Source organism: Podarcis cretensis (genome assembly GCF_951804945.1).
Source record: "Podarcis cretensis genome assembly, chromosome: 3".
Classification (NCBI taxonomy): domain Eukaryota; kingdom Metazoa; phylum Chordata; class Lepidosauria; order Squamata; family Lacertidae; genus Podarcis; species Podarcis cretensis.
The window spans coordinates 24,074,410-24,087,342 of NC_137172.1; the positions used below are offsets into that span (position 1 = coordinate 24,074,410).

The 12,933-nt window shown below is 41.1% G+C and overlaps 1 protein-coding gene across 4 annotated transcripts in view; it reads right to left on the reverse strand.

Annotated features, from left to right (window-relative positions):
- Positions 1 to 12,933, reverse strand: part of MTA3 (metastasis associated 1 family member 3) — a 126,984-nt gene that overhangs the window by 11,453 nt on the left and 102,598 nt on the right. Inside the window, exons 18-19 of one of the 4 annotated variants that reach the window (XM_079968657.1) lie at positions 11,711 to 11,865; positions 3,702 to 3,729 (exon numbers count right to left, since the gene is read on the reverse strand). The exons of 1 other annotated variant lie outside the window; for it this stretch is intronic. In XM_079968657.1, coding sequence (XP_079824783.1) covers positions 3,702 to 3,729; positions 11,711 to 11,865 — 183 coding nt within the window. The remainder of the gene's footprint in view (positions 1 to 3,701; positions 3,730 to 11,710; positions 11,866 to 12,933) is intronic. 2 more of the 4 variants (XM_079968656.1, XM_079968658.1) reach the window with 2 other exon arrangements.

A 12,933-nucleotide genomic window follows, 5' to 3' on the forward strand; every position in this document is an offset into this window, starting at 1 on the left:
GCATAAATGAGATGCTGCTTTGCCAGCATCGGGGAAGCTCATTTTCCCTCCCAATAATATTCTGCAGACCCAGCATCAATATTTATGCAAGGAAACTACTCTCTGTAAACTATCAAGTATTTCTGGGAACTTCAAACCAGCTTCATTTTAAAATACTGGAGCACTGTTATTACTTGTGGCATCTGTGGCACAGAGCACCTGCATATGATAATTCTGGTAATCAATGAGGTGTAATGGTTAGATTGTCAAATCTCCCGCAGGCCAGCCACCGATTCTCAGAATAACCTAACTCACAGGTTCTTGCTGTGATAACATGGAAGGAAGAACCACGCAATCAGCTTTGAGCTCCGTGGATATCAAACGTAAGAATTTTATAAAGCAACCTCCTGATTAGATTACTGTAATGCATCGTGATTAATTTACCGACTGAGCTTTTGCTTGGGACTGTCCGGAAACTGCAAAATACAGCACCAGAGCTTGTGGTTATCGCTGCTGGAGGTCCTTCATGAAGTATTTGAAAACAATGCAAAGTTGATTTCATGAAAAAATTATTTAATTTGCTTTTATTTTTTAAAAGTTAAAAATTGTATTGTTCAGCTATTTGATTTAGCGCTGGACTATAGCCATTTAATGGGAGTATAAAGGTACACAACACAGCACATAGTTAAACTATGTTATTTCTCACCAAAAGATATGGGGATGCCCACCGATTTAGATAGTTTTATTAAAAGAGGATTAGACAAGGTGAAGAAGGCTATCAATGACTACTTTTCACACTGACTATTTATTACTTCCAGTATCCTCTGAATGGCAATTGCTGGGGAACGCCATCACTTGCTGCTGCACTCAGGTCCTGTTTCTTATTTTATTCTTAATCTAGCATCCAGATGGGAATTGTGCCAGGTCACTAGAGAGACACAGTGGTCAGATTATGCCTCTCTCTCCCAACTTGACTTTATTTTCTTTACATGTGAAGCTGTGGGTAAGCTTTTTAGCGGACCTTGATTAAAAGTTGGCAGGGTCAACAGAGAAGCCGACTTTGAGGAGGCAGTTCATCCTGTGTATCCCATTGCTTAGTCATTTAGAAAAATGGATGCATGGCTCTATTAGCTATTTTAGTCCCAGTTTTCATTATCCCCATTGCCTTCTGCACAGAGAAAGCACCTAGAATTATAAAAACCATGGAGGAAGGGAAGAAGAAAAGCAAGTTCAGATACTGAAGTCAAAGAGACAGCCTAGAATTAAGATTTGCAGCTTCAATTTCTAACAGAAGAATCCAATAAGGGAGCAGGTACTTTTAAATTAAAATCATTACATATGTGCCATATTTTAATCTTGAATTTAAACACGGCAGTGTTCAAAGCTACTGGACTTTCTCTTGGTTCACTGTGACACTGCTTATTATCTAGCCTCTTGGTTCTTTATTATAGCTTAGTGTATACGTCTGAAGGGTTTCCCCTTCCTGATTTCTTGTACAGTGAAGTTTGCCTGGCTGCAAAACAAAGTAATTCTAATCCCTTCAAGTTGCACAAAATTGCAGACACAGCTTGGAAACTTTTTTTTCAAAATATTTTGCAGTGTTTCAAGCACTAAGTTAAGTCATCTGCGGTTTTCCACACCAGGTTAAGTAGCTGAACCTCTGTGACTAAGCAACTATATAGATATTGGTATAGATTATGAGACAATACCACAAAAGCCCTCCTGGATTGAACCTGGGACCTTCTAATATCAAACTGACCCTGTTAGACTAAAAATGTAGTTTCTGTAGTATTTGTTTCCTCTTCTTTGCCCCACAATTCTCTTTCCTGGTTGGAATCCCTTCTCTGCTGTTGGCTGCCTAGACTCTGATATAGCCCCAAATCCCAAACATGCCCTCATAATCAATCCCAAGAAATTCTCACCAACATCAGCGTGTCATGAAAACCCTTAAGGCATCATGGCTTCTCAGTTTGTCATGTAGAGCCTCGAATTCCCATCTTTGTTAAGGTACGCTAACCAGAAATGACTCCACTTTGGGAGAAGTGGAAGGAAGAGAAACTTGGTGACTGAGACTGCCTTCTCCTCCTCCACCGCCACCTCCATTGCTGCTGCTCCTGGGAGTCAGAGAAGGTGGGGTTGGGGGAAGAGGGAGGGAGCCAGGCAGACAGGCCAGCTGGCTGGTGTAGCAGCAGCAGTAGCAGAAACAGCAAGAGGAGGAAGGGAGAGGAAGGCGACAGGGACCCCACCAACGTTGCTGTTCCCACCAAGGGAGGCTGCAACTGTCCGGCCTGGAGGGGAGCCCAGCTAGCCATTCAGCCAGTCATAATGAGTAAACAAACCAACCCCTGTGTTGCAAAATATGAGTAAGCAATACCAAAAGCAACACGATGGCCAGAAACAATAACAATGTGAATAACTTTATGGAATAATTCAAAACATCAAAACAAACAAACTAAAGTCTCTTTTCTGCTTACAAGTGTTGAACTAATTGGCTGATGAAGAATTCAGCGAAACAGTAGTTGTTATCCAGAAACACTTTTCAGCAGAGTTCAGAGTTGGACATCAGAATTGGACATTTGCTGATTATACAAAGCTTCACATCTTGCTCTGCGCTGGGTAAAGTCTGGCACCGTTATTCATTTAAGGACTTTCAGAGACTTTAGTTTGTTAGTTTTGTTGTTTTGAATTATTCCATAAAGTTGTTCACATTGTTATTGTTTCTGGCCATCGTGTTGCTTTTGATATTGCTGATCCAGCCAGTCATGCCAGATAAAAAACAGGAAGGAGGTCAGGCTTGAAGAGAAGGGGGCAGCTGGATGGGCAAGAACAGGCCCTGGGGGTGATGGGGAAAGATATAGCTGGCTGAGGGTTGTGGGGGACAAGGAGGTTATGGGGGTTGGGGTGGGTGCTGGAGCTAGATGGGCTTCAGAGGGTTGTCTGTATCATCAAAAATGTTAATAAAAAAATTAATGTGCAAAAGAAAGGGGGCAGCCGTGATGATGATGTAGAATATAATGTCCCTATTTTTACCTGAGGAATGTTGGGGGGTATGCTACTGAATTACTTAGCTGGGGAGCTGGGGAACCAGCCCTGTGAACATTTCATTGACTAAGAGTCAGGAGGCTTTGCAACCCAAAGAAATGAACCCAGCCCGGTCTGGATGATACAGTTTGGAACAATGCAATTCTCTATATATGTCTACTCGGAAGTAAGCCCCACTGAGTTCAAAGGGGCCTGCTCCCATGCAAGTGGGTACAGGGTTGAATCATTAAGATCCTGATCTGGAGCAATAGGAAAAGGTGTCAAAGCTGCTGTTTAAACTTCATAAACGCAAACCCACTGAATCTCTTATTTCTTGGGATAATTGCTAAAACACTTGCAATATCCTCCCTTTTTCCACTGGGTCAATTAAAGAGAAGCAGAAGAGGATGAAGTGGTACTTAAGACCTATTTCCTCGCCCCCACTTTCTAGAGGGTTCCAGATATCTCAAATAAAAGCAGGAAAATTATTAGCACAAAGCAATATTACAGACCCGGGAAGCCAATTGTTTGGGGATAAAAAGTACCTTGAGAATTACAAATGGTTTCTGCAGTGTGGTGAGACTACTGTGAGCCCTCTTAAGTGAATTACTAGCATCAAAAGGTAAAGTTGTGCAGACTTATAAAATGGAAGGTCATGTTGCTGTTTTAGTGAATATGCTCCCAGTGGAGTAGGCACTTACCGTGAGAAGGTTTCTAACTGCTTCCGCACTGAAATGAAACAAGCATTGAGTCATTCAAGAGTCGTTCTAGACACAAATATGCTTATTGGCCCACTGAAGGAAAGTCTTCAGCAGGAATGGGGAACCTGTAACCTTCAAGGTGCTATTGGACTCCCATCTCATCAGCCCCAGCCAGCATGGCCAATGGTCAGGAATAATGGGAGGTACATTTCAACAACAACTAAAGGGCCACAGTTTCCATATTTGTTGGCCACTGGTCATGCTGAATGAACCTGATGGGAGTTGGAGTCCAACAGCATCTGTAGGAATACAGGTCCCCCATCCCTGATCTACAGAAACAACTAGCTGATTTATACACTGCGCAGCCAATCATTTTCACATGTTGCTCAAACCGGAAAATGTTAAGAATGATGAATCTAGTAGTAGTATATTTAACATAGAAGAATGGTAAATGTTTCAATCCTAAACTCATTTGCTAGGGAGCCAAACCTAACACAGTGGGACTTACTTCAGAGCAAACATGAACAGTCTTGTACTGAAGGTTACTAAAGCAGGGGAAACATTATATATATATATATATATATATATATATATATATATAGTAAAGGTAAAGGGACCCCTGACCAGGGGGTGACCAACTCTGGGGTTGCAGCGCTCATCTCGCTCTATGGGCTGAGGGAGCCGGCGTTTGTCCACAGACAGCTTCTGGGTCATGTGGCCAGCATGACTAAGCCGCTTCTGGCAAACCAGAGCAGCGCACAGAAACGCCGTTTACCTTCCCGCCGGAGCGGTTCCTATTTATCTACTTGCACTTTGACGTGCTTTCGAACTGCTAGGTTGGCAGGAGCAGGGACCGAGCAACGGGATATATATATATATATATATATATATATATATATATATATATATATACATACACACATATATATATATATATATATCTGAATCCCACTTTTTCCAGCACATGAACTGTTCAATGCTTTTTAACAATGATCAATGAAATATTCTGCATGGTCTTAACAACTTATGAACACCAGCTATGGTTTTGTAGACCCTGAGAGGAATCTTCAGCAGAGCTGGGGTCAAACTGTTCATCTGGACTGGACAAGAGGCAAATGACTAACTTTTATTTGTTTGTCCTTGTTTGCATTCTGTACACATAAGTCCATTCTCCCTGTTCCAGAGCACTTAAATTTTCACCAAAATATATGTAAAGATGTCCTTTAAATGACAGTCACTGCATTTCACTGCTCTGTAGCTATGCTCTTATTGCCTTTTCCCTAAAGCTCTGAAAGGTGGGTAACTATTCTGCCTCGTTTGTGTGTGTGTGTGTGTGTGTGTGTGTCTTCTCTCGCCATCCACCCAGATTCCCAGCAACACTATCTATTTAATTTATTTATTTTAAAAATAACTACTTAAATCCTTTGGCTGCTTTTTAAGTTAAGATATAATAAGATATTTTCTGGAATGATGGGTAGTTATCACCTGAGTCAACAAATTGACTCAGGTGGTAACTACCAATGAGACCTTGGCATTAATAATAGCCCATGTCCAACATAATAAGCCTGTCTCAATCATAACTGAAAAAATGTGGGATTTAGGCTGTAATCCTGTACCCATTTCCGGAAGAGTAAATTCCCTTGAAGTTAATAGGATGTGCAAGTAGACACATATGGGATTCCATTGCTAGTAATCAGAAGTAGTGCAATACTTAGACTGGCTGCATGCTTCACAGGGCAAGCACATTTCTGGGAGCACACCAATGGTCAGGGCTGGCCAATCCATGAGGCAAGATGAGGCAACTGCCTCAGGCAGCAGAATCCACAGGGGCAGCAGATCCAGCCTTCAAGTAATGCAGAGTCCATGGCTTTGTTGTCACAGCTCCTTGGAGGCCAGATCTGCTACTTCCTTGGCAGCCCCCCTGTCCCCAGTGCTGCCTCTACAGTGGTCTCCTGGTGAAAAAGAGGGTACTGCTGGTCTCCTCCTCCAATGCAGATTTTCTTTTTTTTTCTTTTTTTTGGCCCTTGTTCTTGAAGTAGATCTTCACTCACTCCTTCTTCCCTAGAAGGAGCAGAGCATTTTGTGGTTCACCTCAGGTGCCAAAATGCCTTGGGGCCATCCCTGCCAAAGGGACGTCATTGTTTCTGAAAGCAAACACGTAAGGTGCATGTCCTAGGTCCAAGAGGCAAGACCAATCGGAGCTTTTAGGATCACCTACAAGGATATTTGAGGGTTCACTTCTGTCATTTCCTATACACATCTACTTAGAAGTTAAGTCACATTGAGTTTAATGGCCTTAACAGGTAAGTGGGTATATTTATTTATTTCACAAGATTTATATTCTGCTCGACTGTAATAAAAGCTCAACAGAGCTTCCAAAAATATAAAAGAACAATATTATCAGAAAAATACATTTGAAAAACTATTTAAAACATTAAAAAAAATGTTTTAAATCATCAATAAGCTAAAAACCAGATTAAAACACATGTCAACATGTCTGGATTAACTTGCCTAAACAAATATGTTTTGAACAGTAGCCAAACGAATTATGGTATAGGACCATTGCAGCCTAAATGTAATACTCTTCGATTTAACCTCATGGGACACTAAAGTCTGCTTTAAGTGGGTAACTCTGTGAAAGACTATGATGATGGCTCATAACTGCCTTAAAATAATGTTGTCATGTCGGGAAGTCCAGTCCATATTTTACATGTTTCAAATCACCAAGATCTGGAGCAATTTTCCAGTCTAGATCTTACCCAAAGCTCCAGATACTAGGCCCAAAAGCAGCTGAAGGACACTGATGTATGACGGGCTTCCTTGTGCATAATGTTGATTTGAATTCGTTCTAAATGTAAGGCAAGAGTCACCTAACAAATCCCATCAACACAAGCCATGCACAAGAACTGCAGCCTGCATGACAGGGCTTCCTCCCATGCCCCAACAGTGTCCCCAAAATGGGGTCATGGAGGGTTCAGGAGAACCCTCAGAGCAGTGATGGAGGTGGTTCAGGAGGGGGGTTGTTCTATCTGGCAAGCTGCAATGCTTTCCCTGATTGGATGTTTGCCATAGCACAATGCTGAATTCCAGTGTTGAATTCCAGAATTTCAGTGTTTTGGCCAAACATCCTTCATGCAAAGAGTACATCATACATATGGTGTTGGCAGCAGATGACCTTAACAGAGGAAGAGAGGAAGCTGCCTTTGGGTCCATCTTACTCAATATTATCTACACAGACTGACTGATAGAAGGAAACATTCTCAACCCTACCTGAACATGCCAAGGATTGAACCTGGGATCTTCTGCATGAAAGTAGATGCCCTACTACATATTACGAAGTTACTAAGCTATAACTCTTCAATCGCTACCAGTTCTGCTAGTCCAAATTTACTACGTTTATTCTGTATGTATGATATTTATTTTATACATACAAATTACAAATTTATGGCATTTTTTAAAAGGCATAATATGGTTCAATCATGCAACCGGCTTCATCATTCATTTTCATGGTAATGGTCCTTGCATTATGAAGTTTAAACAAATCCAAGCTGTCACTCAGAGTCACATTGCTCCTGAAGTTCTGGCTAATGCAATATGATTTTTTCTATATTCTTTGGTTATATAAAAACCAAGAGTGGCAATTTAGCACAATGAAGACAATTTTAAAAACATAGTCATTCCCTGCATTAAGCTAAAAAAAGACATTTACAAAAGAACCTATATTACAGCTATTTCGTTTGAGGACAAGAAAGCCTAAAATGAGCCTGGGTTAGCAAAACACAGCTAAATTAAGACGTATTATATAGGCTCATAGCACCTTGAAGTTCTTGAAAATATAGAGAGATTAACAAGCAACTGCAAAGTTTCTCTGCATGAGCAGTTTATTGGGGAGATGAATCACAGGCTAACTATTGAAAAATATTCACAAGTTATTACACCTCCACCCGCTCCATTCCCTTGTAGGGTCCAGGATTCCAAGAGATTATTCACACATAATTTCTCACTGCAATATTACACAATACTACAGATCTAGCAGCTAAATGTGTAAACTGAATCCAGGAAAAAAAATATTGCATTTTCACTGTGAAGACAATGTGTATGTTCAGTCAATGCATGGAGGAAGGAATGGCTCCACTAGCAACCACATTTGTCGATTGTAGCTTTTCACCAGACCAGTGCATGGAAACGCTTGATGAGTTTTTCTGCTGCAATACCTCTTCTCTTGCACATAGTGATTGCACACAGATGTAGATAGTCTGTGAAGAGCCAGTGTTTCCTAAATATGGGCTGCAAGAGCTGCAATTGCTCAATCATCACTCAGTGTTGCAGTTCATCAGGGGTTGAGAGCGTGCCTTAAAATCTATGTGTGTGTGCATTCACTCAGATCTTTTGTCTTGTACAAATGCAGCAATAACACACACACACGAGCCGATAGAAATGAAGATTGAAGAGACTGAGGAAATAATTTAGTCTGCAGAGGACTTAATATCGATTCAGAACATCCTGATTTTCTTTTCACTAAGGGCAGGGTTGTGGGAAACCACCAGTAGAGTAAATGATCTACCTTTTTTCCACAGTCCTTCCTTGCTTCTATTTAACTGCGGAAAAAGCCAGAATTTCTAAAATAATTCCACCCTAGATACCTGGGTGCAATATTAGAACAGGGAGGCTGGAGCAAGCAAGCCTGAAAAATGTACCAATATGCTGATAAATAATGGTTTCTGCAGTACAAAAGTAAAGTGCCTAGAAAAATTGTCCATAGGAGTTTAGTGTTATCAAGAGAATGTTGTAACATTGCTATTTTTATGTAATGTTTCCACACACAAAATATTTTCATTTATCTTGGGTGTATTCATAAAGGACTTTAGAGATTAGAGAACTCATGATGGACAATGCTAACAATATTGAAATCCTATATTCTGATATAAAGTACCCACCCTCCCCAAGTGAGAATCTCTGATCAGACCACACTTCTGGAAGTCCACAATAGACAGATTATCATGTTTTTGTTTTGTTCACTAATAAACAGTTTGAAGTTAATCCTTCTTTTTTTAAAAAAACACACAACAACAACCTCACAATATCACACTTTTTTCTTTGTTTTTTTTACAATACCACACAATGGAATTCTATTTTGGCATTAAGTTGTATATAACTTAATAAATAGTAACAACATGGAGCAGGCTGCCCAAATGGGCCAATAGTGTCAGAAGCTGCAGAGGCTAGAACTGGCTACATACCCAATTGTCCCAGTTACCATCCCCGTCCCCCATGATTGTGGTGATCTTTTTGCCCACCACAATCTCATGCCACAATCTTGCCCCCAAAGAGCACTTTTGGGGGACAGGAAGACCTTGTGCAGCATCCCAAAACAAGTGTTTTTGGGTGCCATGCCTGAAAAAAAGCACTTTTTAGAGTCCTTATCTCAAGCGGGTCATGTGACTCATCTCAGAGTGCGGACGTGGAAGGTGGCATCCTGGTTTTTCATTGCAACGTGTTGCAGGGTATGTGGGTGCTTCTAGTTCTGTTTGCAGCTGTACACAGAACCCAGGGAGAATTGCATCTTGGAACACACAAAGAGAGGAAGCTGCCTGATGTAAAATCAATCCATTGGTACACTGACCTTGGTATTATCTACTATGACTTTTAGTCAGACAGAGCTCTTCCCGAGTGCTACCTAAAGATTCTGGGGAATGACTCTATGTTCTACCACTGAGTCATAGCTCTTCCTGACATCTTCCAACTGTGGAGTAGTCTTAGGCTCTGGACTGGCTCCACTTACCCAGGCTGATCCCTTCTAGACAAGTCAAAGGCATTTGTCTACAGTGATCTTGTCTGAGCTACAACCATCTTCCTGCCTCGGTTGTGTTTCTGTGCATCCCTCAGCTCGGCCTCAGGGCTTGGTCCCTCAACTCTAACTCCCCAGCTCTGCACTGCCTCTTGGATCACCTCTCACAACTGCCTGTACCTGACACCAGGGTCAAGTCTTCAAAGAAGAAGAAAAAGGCCAAAACTCCTACTGTTAGTCCCTTGTAGGACACAAAGCTGCATCCCATTTATTGTTGACTGTCAGCAGCATAAAGTGTCCATAAATAGGCAAGATGCAGACAATGAAAACAAATAAATAATTGCGAATTACTAACAATATAGTCCCAGCATTAGATAAGGCTCCTTTTCCAGCTTAATAATTTCCAACAGTGCAACAATTAACATTTCACCAGTGGGGCTGGGGCGACTGTTCCAAAAATGCCCTTAAATATGTAGCTGGGTATGTGAGCCCAAACACATCAGGCAACTGAATATGAAATTTTATGGTGGAGATATTTTCCATGCCAAGGTTAGGTACAGAACTATTTATGCAGGGCACTGTCTTCAAAAGACAGTGATTTTCAAGGGCTGCTAAACTCAACTTGATCAGAAAAAGTAACCTATATAAACCAGTGTCTGTTCCCTAAGCCATCCTTTTGCATGTTGCTAATTTGAGCACCTCCAGGATTTAGGAAAACTTCGTAAAAACACTCTGCTTCATAAAACACATTACATCATTGATAGTAACCTGTGATCAAGGTCATGTGGAAGAGAGATTCAAGCTGAGCTGCCATTATTCAAATTCTGAAGCATCCCAATGTACTGTGAATATTTTCCAGTCCATGTCCATGCAAAGCTAAGTAAATTAAACCTAAAAGCTAAGTAAATTAAACCTTTGGTAACTTTTCATACTGGCAACATACTTTTTAGACATGCATCATTTCACAACACAGTAATTCAATTTTACTAGCAAACCAGAGGTTAAACTAACCCCTTTCCAGCCCAGCGAGAAGCACAGGCAGCGTTTGCGCAATACACCTGCACACGGCAGCCGTCACACTAACACGTCGCGACACACAGTTTGGAAAGCTCTGCATTACAGTAACTTCAGGGCACACTGGTGTTTCTCATAGCAAACGTGCAACAGGTTAATAAAATAGGTTGATTGCCATAGGTGTCCCCAACATTTCCACACAGTTATTTATAAAGTCGTGTGTTCGACATCCATGTTTAGTAGCTTGCTGCTGGAAATACCAGCATAACAAATTTCTCCTGGAGCAATCAGTATGTTTGAAGCTCTCTATTCTTCCAAGCAACGGCATATGGAAATATTCAAGAAGTTATTCCTTATTTTCCAACTGTTTTTAAGCTATTTGGATAAATGAAGCTGTTCTGTAAATATTCATCCATGTACCTATGTATAATCACACACAGAGAGAGAGAGAGATGCATCGCAATCTAAAATAAATTTGCCAGTTTCCCCTGTGTTTTAAAGGGATTGCGTTGCATCATCAAGCCATCACTGAATAAGCTATAATTGAGGGATTTCCATGGCAATCAGTGCACTGGAAGCATTTGCACTCAGAAATCTTTGTGCTTGTAAATAAGAATGGAAAGATGTTTTAATAAAAGGACTAAGCAAGGGTAGCACTGCAGGAACAGGCTGCCTTTGGTTCTTTATACAGAGATAAATAATGGTCAGATGATGAAGAAAAGATGTCGGGAAGAATCAAAACCCCACACAATAATCTATGAACAAACCATGTTCACTCTCTGAAAAACCCACAGCTTTTATATCTACCTCTCAGCTGGAGTACAAAAAACCATTTCCTAAGTGCTAAATTGTGGGGAAATGTTTATTCTTCGGTCATATGATGGAAAGTGAGGAACGGTTATTTACAATAGCCTCTCTTTCTAGCACAGAATAAATGCATGAAGGATCTTTTGCCTGTTTAAGATACTGATATTGGATCACTGATTACAGCCTTTCTACGGATTTAAATGTGCCTATAAATATTACTGTAGCACTTGATGGAGACTGTTTCAGTATGTTTGACACCTGTGGGAATTGACTAGCTGGATCCATCATATGCATAAGAATACATTTCGGCGTTCTCAGAATGTTACCTAGCAATGAGAGGGCAAACGAGCTTTCTACACTCTTGATTCTTGCAGGCTCTTATCTCCCCACTTTATCTTACCTGGTCTCTTCTGTAGCAATAAAGAAACCATCATCAGGAGCATTGAGCCAGTTTTGTCTCTGCCTCTTGAGCAACGGCGTAACACTTGGCATAAGGTCACTTGTGCCGACTTGTAAAGTTTTACCATTAGTTGTATAGAAATCATGTGCCGCTTGCTGAAATCATTGCCAAAAAAATAAAAAAATAAAAAAAATCAGGAAATGTTTTAGAAACATGGACTACAATCCAATGGAGAGTGTTATTTTGTCCTTGTTTATAAGCTCCCCACCACATCACAACACAACAAAGGATAGACAGGATAGTCCAGGCAGAGGCAAACTCGGCCCTCCAGATGTTTTTGGCCTACAACTCCCATCATCCCTAGCTAACAGGACCAATGGTCAGGGATGATGGGAACTGTAGTCTCAAAACATCTGGAGGGCTGAGGTTTGCCTATGCCTGGGTTAGTCTCTCCGGTGTCAGTTTCACATATGTTTAATCATAAATCCGTTCTGCCCCATTTTTAATGCATCAGTTTTTTAAATTGCACACATTTCAGCTCTAAAATATACTTTTCCTCCGAAGTGTTTATTTTTGTATGGATTTCTCCCTGACATATGCAATTTGTAGGCATCTTTGACCCACAACCTGAATCATAAAATCAGAAGTGTGTAGTCCAAAGGATAACTGCAGTCCGATCCATGAAATTAGCCTAGGAGGTGGCCAGGATTAAGTTCATTCACATAAATTCACACAGAATGAACATCCCTAATCACAGCACACTTTTGAAAGACCAGGTCCTCTGAGATTAATCCATATGAGAGTACTTGGGGGCTCTCCATATTCATGCCCTTAACTCAAACTAAAAGTAATGTTCCAAGTTGGGAGCCAGTAATTAGCTGTGTCTGCCACATGGCAGGCATGTGTCACAAGAACCTTGTAGAGCTACCTTGGTTGAACACCAAGGAGACCAAGATACTTTTTCTCATTTTTGCTGCCTCAGACCTGCAATTCCTTGGGCCACAATATCCCCAGTGGCCCCTCTAGCAATCTGGTGCCCAATAGCACGCTGAAGGTTTCTGACATTGGATATTGTTGCCGTAGGCACTGCTGATTCTCTGCGACACTCAGCTGTAGACACTGAAAGGGAATGATAAAGTCCCAGTAGAACCCATTACAGTGAGAAATGTGCTCATTTACTGTTGCTCCTTCTACTAAGAGCAACTCCTGTGGCTGTTGCTCCT